General features: G+C 40.9%; 1 protein-coding gene across 1 annotated transcript in view; it reads left to right on the top strand.

The window, feature by feature from the left end:
• LOC122202744 (protein FAM24A-like) overlaps positions 1–13,518 on the top strand; it is a 15,713-nt gene extending 2,195 nt beyond the window's left edge. Inside the window, exons 2-3 of the mRNA XM_042909242.1 lie at positions 12,534–12,654; positions 13,211–13,518. Coding sequence (XP_042765176.1) covers positions 12,534–12,654; positions 13,211–13,385 — 296 coding nt within the window. The 3' untranslated portion in view covers positions 13,386–13,518. The remainder of the gene's footprint in view (positions 1–12,533; positions 12,655–13,210) is intronic.

Below are 13,518 nucleotides of genomic sequence, written 5' to 3'. Positions count from 1 at the left end.
CTTCTACCTTTGCACATGCTTTTCTCTCTACCTACAATGTTTTTGTTTTTTTTTTTTTTTTTTTTTTTTTTTGGATAGCAGGGAAAATCCTCTTTACTGTTGAAAACCAAGTATAGACCTCCACTGCACTACAGAATTAGTTACTAATTTTTCTGTACTACACTTAGAAGTTTTAGGTACTATAACTCCCTTGTGGTTGGGGACTTTATGAAATAATTCTCATATTTGTGTTCCTTACCATCTGAATGATTATTGAGATTAGAGATTATTTTATACTTGGTTGGACATATTCAGAATATGTTTTTGCATGGAACTGATAAGGGTAGCAGTATGAGTTCAGAACTTTATTACAATGTAAGAGGAGCAGAAAAAGGAGAAATGAGTAAATTCAATCTTATGCTTTTTTTTTTTTTTTCAAAGCTAGAATGGTGGTTGCTGAGATTACCTTGGTTTTAATGTGCTACATTACTCTTGTCATGAATTGGAGATTTTTTTTTGTTTTTGTTTTTTTCCCCCCACTTCAGATAAAGAATAAAACATATTTTTAAAAACTTCCCACCAATATCACAATGTAAGTTTTTGGCTTAGCTATTTTATTTTATTTTATTTTATTTTATTTATTTTAATATGGAATTTATTGTCAAATTGGTTTCCATACAACACCCAGGGCTCATCCCAACAGGTGCCCTCCTCAGTGCCCATCACCCACCCACCCCTCCCTCCCACCCCCATCAACCCTCAGTTTATTCTCAGTTTTTAAGAGTCTCTTATGGTTTGGCTCTCTCCCTCTCTGACTTTTTTTTTTCCCTTTCCCTTTCCCCTTGGTCTTCTGTTAAGTTTCTCAGGATCCACATGAGTGAAAACATATGGATCTGTCTTTCTGTGTATGACTTATTTCACTTAGCATCACACTCTCCAGTTCCATCCACGTTGTTACAAAAGGCCATATTTCATTCTTTCTCATTGCCAAGTAGTATTCCGTTGTGTATATAAACCACAATTTCTTTATCCATTCATCAGTTGATGGACATTTAAGCTCTTTCCATAATTTGGTTATTGTTGAAAGTGCTGCATAAACATTGGGGTAAAAGTGCCCCTATGCATCAGCACTCCTGTATCCCTTGGGTAAATTCCTAGCAGTGCTATTGCTGGGTCATAGGGTAGATCTATTTTTAATTTTTTGAGGAACCTCCACACTGTTTTCCAGAGTGGCTGCACCAGTTTGCATTCCCACCAACAGTGCAAGAGGGTTCCCGTTCTCCACATCCTCTCCAGCATCTATAGTCTCCTGATTTGTTCATTTTGGCCACTCTGACTGGTGTGAGGTGATATCTCAGTGTGGTTTTGATGTGTATTTCCCTGATAAGGAGTGACATTGAGCATCTTTTCACGTGCCTGTTGGCCATCTGGATGTCTTCTTTAGAGAAGTGTCTATTCATGTTTTCTGCCCATTTCTTTTTAAAAAAATTTTATTTATTTTTGAGAGAGAGTGAGAGACAGAGCATGAGTGGAGGAGGGGCAGAGAGAGAGGGAGACACAGAATCCAAAGCAGGCTCCAGGCTCTGAGCGGTCAGCACAGAGCCCGACCAGGGGCTCGAACTCATGAGCCATGAGATTATGACCTGAGCCGAAGTCGGACGCTCAACTGACTGAGCCACCCAGGCGCCCCTCTGCCCATTTCTTCACTGGATTATTTGGTTTTTGGGTGTGGAGTTTGGTGACTTCTTTATAGATTTTGGATGCTAGCCCTTTGTCTGATGTGTCATTTGCAAATATCTTTTCCCATTCTGTTGGTTGCCTTTTAGTTTTGTTGATTGTTTCCTTTGCAGTGCAGAAGCTTTTTATCTTCATGAGGTCGCAATAGTTCATTTTTGCTTTTAATTCCCTTGCCTTTGGAGATGTTTCAAGTAAGAAATTGCTGCGGCTGAGGTCAGAGAGGTTTTTTCCTGCTTTCTCTTCTAGGGTTTTGATGGTTTCCTGTCTCACATTCAGAACTTTTATCCATTTTGAGTTTATTTTTGTGAATGGTGTAAGTAAGTGGGTTAGTTTCATTCTTCTGCATGTTGCTGTCCAGTTGTCCCAGCACCATTTGTTAAAGAGACTTTTTTCCATCGGATATTCTTTCCTGCTTTGTCAAAGATTAGCTGGCCATACTTTTGTGGGTCTAGTTCTGGGGTTTCTATTCTATTCCATTGGTCTATGTGTCTGTTTTTGTGCCAATACCATTCTGTCTTGATGATTACAGCTTTGTAGTAGAGGCTAAAGTCTGGGCTTGTGATGCCTCCCGCTTTGGTTTTCTTCTTCAATATTACTTTGGCTATTCAGGGTCTTTTGTGGTTCCATACAAATTTTAGGATTGCTTCAAGAAGAATGCTGGTGCAATTTTGATTGGGATTGAATTGAATGTGTAGATAGCTTTGGGTAGTATTGACTTTTTAACAATATTTATTCTTCCAATCCATGAGCACGGAATGTTTTTCCATTTCTTTGTATCTTCTTCAATTTCCTTCATAAGCTTTCTATAGTTTTCAGCACACACATCTTTTACTTCTTTGGTTAGGTTTATTCCTAGGTATTTTACGATTCTTGATGCAATTGTGAATGGGGTCAGTTTTTTTATTTGTCTTTCTGTTGCTTCATTATTAGTGTATAAGAATGCAACTGATTTCTGTACATTAATTTTGTATCCTGCGACTTTGCTGAATTCATGTATCAGTTCTAGCAGACTTTTGGTGGAGTCTGTCGGGTTTTCCGGGTATAATATCATGTCATCTGCAAAAAGTGAAAGCTTGAATTCATCTTTGCCAATTTTGATGCCTTTGATTTCCTTTTGTTGTCTGATTGCTGATGCTAGCACTTCCAACAGTATGTTAAACAACAGCGGTGAGAGTGGGCATCCCTGTCGTGTTCCTGATCTCAGGGAAAAAGCTCTCAGTTTTTCCCCATTGAGGATGATATTAGCTGTGGGCTTTTCTTAAATGGCTTTTATGATGTTTAAGTATGTTCCTTCTATCCCGAATTTCTCTAGGGTTTTTATTAAGAAAGGATGCTGAATTTTGTCAAATGCTTTTTCTGCATCCATTGACAGGATCATATGGTTCTATTTCTTTTATTAATGTGATGTATTACGTTGCGAGTGTTGAACCAGCCCTGCAGCCCAGGAATGAATCCCACTTGATCATGGTGAATAATTCTTTTTATATGCTGTTGAATTCAATTTGCTAGTATCTTATTGAGAATTTTTGCATCCATATTCATCAAGGATATTGGCCTGTAGTTCTCTTTTTTTGCTGGGTCTCTGTTTCGTTTAGGAATCAAAGTAATGCCGGCTTCATAGAATGAGTCTGAAAGTTTTCCTTCCCTTTCTATTTTTTGGAACAGCTTGAGAAGGATAGGTATTATCTCTGCTTTAAATGTCTGGTAGAATTCCCCAGGGAAGCCATCTGGTTCTGGACTCTTATTTGTTGGGAGATTTTTGATAACTGATTCAGTTTCTTCGCTGGTTATGGGTCTGTTCAAGTTGTCTGTTTCTTCCTGTTTGAGTTTTGGAAGTGCGTGGGTGCTTAGGAATTTGTCCATTTCTTTCAGGTTGTCCAGTTTGTCGGCATATAATTTTTCATAGTATTCCCTAATAATTGCTTGTATTTCTGAGGGATTGGTTGTAATAATTCCATTTTCATTCATGATTTTATCTATTTGGGTCATCTCCCTTTTCTTTTTCAGATTGGCTTAGTTATTTTAAAGAGCAGTTTATTATTAACTTAGGATTTATAGTGTGAATCGTGACTGACTGTGTATTGTAACACAGTAGTTCTCAGATACTTTTGGCCTAGGACCCTTTACATTCTCATGGGCTGAATACTCCAAAGAGCTTTTGTTTACGTGGGTTTATATTATTAATTAAAAAAAAAAATCAACACTTTTGGTTTCAGCTCTGACATGCAAAGAGTTTGGAATTCATCACAACCGTCTTTATCATAAGAGAAAAGCTGTTTCAACTGAAAATCAATGACTTTTAAAAAATCTACCAGATAATTGAGGTCACAGGGCAAACAAAGAGCCACTCTGAAAACTGGAGAGAAGTAAATGCAGAAAATCACACTTGAGATTTGCTTATCAGGGACAGAATCTTCTGGAGGCAGTAACTTGTAGGAACACTTAAATGGTCATTAATAAATTGCTGGAAGCCAAGTGTGGACTAGCTAGCTAGGAGATGGAAACCCCTGAGAGCCCACATTTAGTAGTCCCATACTTTTATGGGTTTTACTTCCAGGAACCCCACCATATTTACACAGTGAAGATTGGAGAAGAATCCCCTCAGGCTTTCTGCAGTGGGGAGGGGAAAGTAACCATTTGGAAATACAGCCCACACTATTCCTAAAAAAAAAAAAAAATTATGTTTATTTATTTTTGAGAGAGAGAGACAGTACATAAGTGGGGGAGGGTCACAGAGAGAGGGAGACACAGAATCTGAAGCAGACTCCAGGCTCCAAGCTGTCAACACAGAGCCTGACTCAAACCTATGAACCGTGAGATTATGACCTGAGCTGAAGTCAGAGGCTTAACTGACCTAGTCACCCGGATGCTCCAGCCCACAGTGTTCTTAACAAAGGTGTACCCTCAGGGGAAACCACCAGAGTCTTTTGTGATCTGGGGATGAGCAATTAGACTACTCTGACCCCTTTAGCCTTCCAGTCAGCAAGTAGGGGCAGGGGAAAAAAAAAAAAAAAAGACATTTTTGATGGTGACAGGCTGGGGACTCGGGTATGCTAAAAATAGATTTAGTCATAAGATTCTGGAATGCCTTCCTTCCCCAGTGCCTTACCAATATTAATAGGGCTTCAGTATAAAAACAGATGACAGTTGAAAGAGTAGGATGCAGACTATTTTAAAAGAGTTTCTAGGGAAACCAAAGACGGGGGTGGGGGAACAAAAGCAAGAATACTGGAGGAAATTGAAGCCTCTGACACCTATAGTTACAGCAAATGTTAAGCATAGCCTATCTTAACCAGATTAACATAAAACTCCACACTAACAACCTGATTACTTCAGGTCCTATACATTTCTCCAGATACATTATGTCTGGTTTTCAGCAAAACATAATGCATGCTAAAAGGTAAGAAAAACTTAGGCTGAAAAGACAAAGCAAGCATTAGAACCAGTCTTACACAGACACAGATTTGGGAATTAATCAGGGAATTAACTGGCATGTATAGATTCTATCCTATACTATAGTAGCATGTACTGCTAGAAGAGGATTTCAGTTTGGAAGATCCTTCCTATTTAGGGCAAAACCTGACTCTTTTCATGGCAGTTGCCAGAACCATAGCAAGGTCCTCAGCTGAGCAGGAGTCTGAGGGTAAAGATGAAGATCCTGGGAGCAGATCAGGAGCTGTGGAAGAGGTCTGGAGATGGAACCTGGGCCAAGTAAGGGGGTGCTCACAGGCTTATTCCAGTAGCCTGGAACCTGGGCTGCTTTCTGCCACAGATGTGCAATTTACAAGTAGCAGGGTGTTTGCAACCACCTGCCCCAGGCGAGAGCCACAGGATGGGCACTTGGCGAAGTAAGGGGCCTGGGTGAAAGTCCTTGTGGGTGTGAATGATGAAGAATTTGCCAGGAAAACAAACCCCTGTAACCTGGATCACATCACAAAGTTCAACTCCTGGATTCTGCATACAGCCACTGCCTACTTTTTGCCATCTGGAACACATGGCCTCTCCCACCACTCTGAGTACCTTTTTTTTTCCTTTCTTTTATTAGGAGAGAGTGCACAGGCATGCTCACAAGAGGGGCAGAGGAAGACGGAGAGAGCCTGCCATGGGGCTTGACACTGGGCTTGATCCCATGATCTTGAGATCATGACCTGAGCCAAAATCAAGAGCCAGACACTGAACTGACTGAGCCACCCACCCGCCCCACTCTCAGTACTCCTGACCAATCACTACATGTGAATAGCACTTAGGATGAAAATATTAACAATAACCAGGCCCTTCCCTAAATGAAATGCAACTGGTTTGCATATCTTTCAGCTCCGAGCCAAAATCAGAGCCTCTGGATGATAGGTTTAGTGGGCACTGTGAATGGGGCACACATCATTTCAGAGGGTTGCAGAAAGGTTGAGGGGGTAGAAGGGCACTGGATCTGGGAGGAGGGGGCTGGAGGGATAGATCACAGAACCAGGCCTTAGTTGCTGCCTTGCCAGTGACTTGCTAGGGGACCTAAGGGAGTCACTTCTGCTCTCTGTGCTTCAGTTTCCTCATCTGTCCAAGTCTTAGTCATTGTCTTCTGGCCATCTCCAGTGAAGATCAGAAAAATACTGCTAAAACATATTGGAAGTAATAAGGTCAGTAGCTTCATGTTGCTGACTAATAAGTAATGAGTAAAATATTATATTTTAATGTTTATTTATTTATTTATTTTGAGAGAGTGGGAGAGGGACAGAGAGGGAGAGAGAATCCCAAGCAGACTCCACACTGTCAGTGCAGAGCCCAATACGGGGCTCGATCTCATGAAAGTGGGGTCATGACTTGAGCCAAAATCAAGACTTGGACGCCCAATTGATTGAGCCACCCAGGAGCCCCTAAAATATTTTGAACAATAAATGAAGTAATAATGCTCATGGTTTTCTGTTTCGTCCGAATTTATTGCTCTGTCTGAATTTAGAGGTTTAGATCAGGCAAGTTGCTATCAGATTGACAAAATTCATATTTGGGTCATTGCCCATGAAATGTGTCAGCACCTAGTGGACTCTTGATATTGGGGATCCTGAGTTTCTGCCCGGTGAAACATACCTTGATACAAGGCAAATTTTCAATGTACAGACTCCTCAAACGGCAACCAAGTAACCACAGGAATAAAAGGAAACCAAGAAATGAAGTGGTCATCTCTGTAGGGAAGGTCTACATAACTTGTCTATTTAATCATGACTAAGCTCATTCGAGAACATGTCCCTCAGAATAGTTGCTGCTTCGATGGAGGGCATAGAAAAGAAGCTTGGAAAAAAACATTTTTGTAAGATAAAAAGTAGAAAAACACCCCACAGTTAATTCAACTCCAGAGTATTGGGTTCAGTGAGAGTGAACATAGTAGGTTCCTGTACTCAAGACAAATGTCTGTTCAGAGTTAAAACAGGAACTGGAAATCCTTACGACAAACGAAACTCAAATTAAAATTTTTATGTTTATTATTTATTTTTGAGAGACAGAGCATGAGCAGGGGAGGGGCAGACACAGAATCCAAGCAGGCTCCAGGCTCTGAGTGGTCAGCACAGAGCCTGATGTGGGGCTCGAACTCATGAGCTATGAGCTCATGACCTAAACTGAAGTCGGACGCTTAACTGACTGAGCCACCTAGCGCCCCTGGAATTCAAATTTTTAGAGAGGTACAAGCACGTGTCATGGATACAGAGGAAAACGAGCAATTAACATGGGAGACAGATGGGAAGCAGTGAAGAATTTACCCAGGATGTTGCATTGAGTAAAGCCCTGCAGGGTTAGTATTACGGCAGATAGAGGAGGAAAGGGACTGGGAGAGCCATCTAGTCAAGGCTCAGTGGCATGAAAATGCATGGCGTATGGGGAAATGCAGTGGGAGATGAGGCTGGAGAGATAGCCTATGTGGAAAGGTGGACAGGGCCCCATCTAAGATGACACGTGAAGTGCCTGGGACACAAGATTTAAGGAGGCATTCACTTTCAGAGGCAGACAAGTGCAGGATTGGCACAGTGACTATGGCCATTAAGTAGAGGATTGATTTCACCATCTCCCATACAGGCATTGTCAACAATAGCTAAACAGAGCACAAATGTCCGTTGACTGATGAAAAGATAAAGAAGATATGGTGTGTGTAAAGAATGAAATCTTGCCATTTGCAGCAATGTGGCTGGAGCTAGAATGTGAAATAAGTCAACCAGAGAAAAACAAATAACATGATTTAGCTTGTGGAATTTAAGAAACAAAACAGATGAACGTGTGGTTGGGGAGAAGAAAGGGAAACAAACTACAAGAGACTCCTGATAATAGAGAACAAACAGGGTTGATGGAGGGAGGTGGGTGAGAGATAGACTAGATGGGTGATGGGTATTAAAGAGGGCACTTGTGATGAGCACTGGGTGTTGTGTGTAAGTGATGAGTCACTGAATTCTACTTCTGAAACCAATATTGTACTGTATGTTAACTAAAATATAAAAATAAAAACAACAAAACCCCAAATCTTCCATACGAGGGACTTCTGCTTCTGGGAAGATGGAGTAGGTGTACTTTTATGCTTTCTACCAAGTGTGACTAAAAATCCTGGACGTTATGTATAAAACAAACACAAGGCCTTGACAGGTGGAGAGAAGAAAACAGACAAGTTAGGAAACTTGAAATCCAAGGAACATGGTGGTGAGCTCTCTGGGTTTTGTTACTGCCTCATATTTCCAGACTTGGAGATGAAGAAGCAGCAACCTGGAAACACCAATAGGTGCAGACAAAAACAAACACAAAAAACAAAAAAATACAAAAACAAACAACAAGCCAACAAACCAAAAAAGCAAAACCCTGTTGTCTCTAGCCAAAGGACCAAAAAAAAAAAAAAGGAGGGGAGGAGCCTGACAAGACAGGGAGCCTGTATTCCAGCCAAATATCCCAGAAAAAAACTGTGGCTCACCCGCAGCCCCCCTCCCCAGTAAAGACTTAACCTAGACTTTCACTCTCACCAGGCTATAAAGTATTGTCCCAGATCACCCCTTTTTGCCAGACTAGTGTCAGAGAACACTGGGTGATAACACCCCCATCGGTGGAGATCTTGGGAAGTGTGAACTTTTCTTCGTTTTGACCCAGTGATAATGAGGCACCATTCCACTTAATTGCTGGGGTAGTATCAGAGAAGGCTTACTGGAAATTCAGGACTTTCACCTCCTGAATAAGACCACCTCCACTGCGGTATCAGTGGAGACCAAAACATGAGGGGATTTTTCTGTGGTCTTCACAGATCTAGTTGATCTCCTTGAGGTAAAATTCATGAAAGTGGCTCCCCTCCCAGATGAAACTTGGGACCCCAAGAATTTGTTTCTTCCATGCTGGTCCTCATTCAGCCTCCAGCAATTTGTCAATTACCATTTAAAAATTCCTTTCAGTTGCTGACTCTAGCAGTGGCTTCTGCTTCTGAGAAGCTGTGATTCTCTATATTCACCAGTCTCTTCAGTTTTGGGGTGTCTATTTGCCCTGTGACTTCAATTCACTGGTTGACCTAGGAAGACATTATGATTATCAATTGTTCAGCTTTTTTCTTATTTTGAGGATGGCAACTCCCAAGCTTTTTACATGTTGTGGTGGAACAGGAATTTCTGCATTGATTTTTATTCATCCTTTTTTTTTCTGTTCCTCACTCAGACTGGATATTCTCAATTGACCTATCTTTGAGTTCACTGATTATTTCTTCTGCCTGCTCAGATCTGCTGTTAAGCTTTTCTCATGAATTTTTCTCAGTTACACTTTCCAACTCCGAAATTTCTGTTTGACTCTTTACTAATTTCTCTCTTTGTTGATACTCTCCATCACAGTCATTATTCTCATACTTTAGTTCTTTGGACATGGATTCCTTTGAAAATATTTAAAATAGTTGATTTAAAACCTGTGTCTAGTAGGGCCAATGTCTGGGCTTCCTAGGGAAAGTTTTTTATTAATTACTTTACTTTTATCAGCCATACTTTTGTTTTTTCTTTCCTTCCTTCCTCCCTTCCTTCCTTCCTTCCTTCCTTTTTCTTTCTTTTCTCTATCTCTCTCTTTTTTTTTTTTTTTGCATGTCTTGTAGTCTCAATGAAAACTAGACATTTAAAATAATATAACATGGCAACTCTGGAAATCTGATTCTCCCTGCCATCCAGAGTTTGTTTTTGTTTGGTGACTTCTCAACAAATTCTATAAAATCTGTAATCTTTGTTGTAGGTGGACACTGAAGTCTCTGTTGATTAGCTTAGTGATCAGCTAATGATTGGACAAAGATTACCTTAAATGCCTGGAACCAATTAAATCCACTAGTCTTTCATGAGGGACTCTGTGTGCATTGGGGCATGCCTTTGACAATCAGCCAAGCAATTGAAAACTCTGCCATAGCCTTCACTTTTTGCTTGGAAAAAGCCTCAAGGTCAGTGAGAGGTGAATGCTTAGGGCCATCTCATGTCTTTCTTGAGTATGCTCACAGCCTTAGACATGCACACAACCCTACACCTGTGCATGGCTTAGAGTCCCAGGAATATATCAGAGCTTTTCAAAACTCCTATGGACATCTAATTTACCAACTTTTCCTTTAAGCTGTTTGGCTACTCTGTGATTTGCCCCAAATGTTATCCACTACCTCAGGCAGCCAGGAAGTTAAAACTATTATCTGTAATTGTTTTTGCCAAAATCCCCTTAGAAGAAGACTTTTTGCATTGGGTGAACTCTTAAGTTATGTCAAATACAGACAGATAGCTTTGCAGGTGAGGATTTTCAGGTAACCAGCACACAGGTCAAATAATGACAATTCTTTGGGAATAAGGCTTTGATAGAGCTTTGCCTCTATTTTCCCTTTGGTGGCTGCATTGGAGCCTGGGCCGTTATTTTCAAGGTTGCCATGGAGCTGGAGAGTGAAGGATGGAACAATGCGATAAACCTTGCTGTTTATACTAAGATTCAGTTCTTCTTAAATAAATGTTTCCTGAGCTGCACCAAGCTTTTAATTTTCAGAGTCTGAAAAAGTCAGTTTTTCTGCTAGATTCCTGATTGCTTTTAGAGAGGAAAGAATTTTCAGAGGTCTTATGCCACTGTTTTTGTTGATAACTCCCCTGCTGTTTGTGATTCCACCCAGGGTTTGGACAAAGCAACAAGGAATAACCCTTCATAGTTAAAATAGTTTCCTCATTTAATTGAACGAGCTTTGTTAGGTGTGAGTACTTCAAAATAATAGAATCCTGATTTATAACAGGCATCCTATTCAAATTACTTTTTGAAATCTTTTTGCCTTAGCCAAGAAGTATAATGTCCCAACGTCTGTTAACCTATATCTGAGTCCTGTAGAATGACTACAACTATATATTATTCTATTGTGTTGCCACAACATAAAGTCTACCCAGTCTTCTATAATTGAACTTTTAAATATATGAGTATTTTTAGATATTGGACTCTCCACACTACCACACTACTGTCATTTTACTTTATTGAAATCCCAGATTTGCTTTTAATTAATGGTCAAGCCCTGAAAGGTTCTCTGAGGGAAGAAAACTTAAAAAGGTGAGACTGAGAGTAAATTATTTAGAATAGGATTTGGACATTCGTCTTGCTATTGGTCCTAACATATATCTGAACGTGGAATGGAATTCAGAACTCTGTGAAAGGGCGTTGGTGTCTGAAGTGTTGATGTCACACAGCCCATGTATGGCCTGACAGGCATAGAAGTTGGAGCTGGACATTGGCTGTGCGTTCTGCCAGCTCTCGTGGAGACTATGCATCTGAAAATAAGCTCTTCAAACTTCATATCTTAATTACTCCTAACAGGGATAATTAGAACTTTCTTTCTCAAATTAAAAGTTTGAGAAATTCCTGATAAGATGTACTGTTCCCTAAAGTTTATATTAATTGTAATTTTGTTTTACTGCCGGCATTCATCGAGCATGGAAGAGTTAGAAAATAGTAAGTATGGGGGCGCCTGGGTGGCTCAGTCGGTTAAGCATCCAACTTCGGCTCAGGTCATGATCTCTCGGTCTGTGAGTTTGAGCCCCATGTCGGGGGCTCTGTGCTGACAGCTCAGAGCCTGGAGCCTGCTTTGGATTCTGTGTCCCCGCCTCTCTCTGCCACTCCCCCACTCATGCTCTGTCTCATTCTGTCTCTCAAAAGTAAATAAATGTTTAAAAAAATTTTTTTTAAAGAAAAAAATAGTAAGTATGTTTTGGCAGTTGGATTGTTTATTCTTCGTCCTTCTTCACTTTCCCCCAGTTTCAGGGAATAAGGTTAAAAAAATTGCATATTCCAGAAAAACTGGATTTCCTGGGAGGATTTAGAAGGAAAAATGGCCGTTGTCAGTGGGAGAATAGAAAACTGTTTTCCTGAAACATGTATCACTTACAAAATGGATTTGTATATGATCAGCATTGTTGAACATAACCTTTTTAAAAAGTCATCCCCTTAATCGTTCCCATAGATTTTTTAGCTTGCTATCGAGTGAGGACTTAATTCTGAATCTGAAAATGAATGTATCTCAGGAAATCCAGGTATTTGGGACTAAAACCATTTGTATAGCTGCGCATTACTTCCTGTGAAAGGAAGAATGGGACTCTTCCACGTTCTTCTTTCTTTCTGGATTTTGTATTTCAGTCTCCTCTCATTCAAACATACACCCTTTCCCCCTCTCTGGGCCAGCGTAGGGTCCTAGGCTTTCTGGGAAGACTCATTTTGCATAAGGATCCGTGGTTTGGGTTTCATTCTTTTTCCACTAGAGGAAGCTGCTGAGGTCGCTAGGTGGGTGTGTGGGGAGGGAGGCCACATTCACTGCTTGCCTTCGCTTCTCTGCCTAGATAAGTCTACTAAAGTCAACACAATAATTATGTTCAGCATTGCTGGCGGTATCCTGGTGGCCATGCTTGTGCTGATGGCTGTTGTCATCTGTCTTTACTACAAAGTAGCCAACGCATTGAAGTGAGTGATGTGGGTAAGAGTGAAAAATACCCCCTCAAATAGGATACCTGGGGCTCTCTGCTTGAGCAAGGTCATTCCTTGCCCTGTGGGCCCACCCTGGGTGAGGCCAGGAAGGGCAAGTGGGTTGGAAAAGGCAAAGGCAGGTGAGTGTAGAACCTTGGTTTTTTTCCCCTTCTGGCTTAGGGCTGTGAGCTCATAAGTAGAATGTTCTCGGCTGGGTGGCTGGGTGCTGCTTTGCTTCACCTACCCTCACTGAGTTGACCCTCTTCCTGATCACGCTCTGCACTTGATGGGCCTGTAGTGATCCGCTGGGTGATCCACGCTTGTAGTTTGCTCTCCTTTATTTGCTGCAACCTGATTTTACATTTCTAACAATCCTAGGAGAGGAGGGGGTTAGATAGGAACTTGGGACAGGGCCAGAGAACTCTAGTTTGGGGCTGGTGTCATGTATTTAATTGGCTCCAGCCCTAAACTTCCCAGGTACCCCCGATAATTGTGACAAATGGATGGAGAAGAAAAATTCTAATCCTATACTTTGCGTATGTCTTTTCTTAAGATGTTCAAAGGCACCTCTTTGTTTGGCCTTAAAAAATTCACCCCTGGACAAGGTCGCGGCCGCAGCCATCACTGCTGGGTCTTATCCCAACCTCCAATGCTGTGACGAATGTAGCTTGTATGCCGACTTTGATTCCCTGCCACCATGCTTCTGTGACGTAAACGAGGGACTCTGACTTGGGTGGGCACAAAAATCTTCATGCGCAATCTTTCTTTCTTAGTAGAATGTTTTATTATTCAAGTCAAGTTTTATAATGTTTACATTATGTGTTATGTAACATATTTATGTACTTTTGAATAAATGCAATA

The sequence above is a fragment of the Panthera leo genome, chromosome D2 (assembly GCF_018350215.1).
Source record: "Panthera leo isolate Ple1 chromosome D2, P.leo_Ple1_pat1.1, whole genome shotgun sequence".
Classification (NCBI taxonomy): domain Eukaryota; kingdom Metazoa; phylum Chordata; class Mammalia; order Carnivora; family Felidae; genus Panthera; species Panthera leo.
This window is presented reverse-complemented; position numbering and strand designations above follow the sequence as displayed.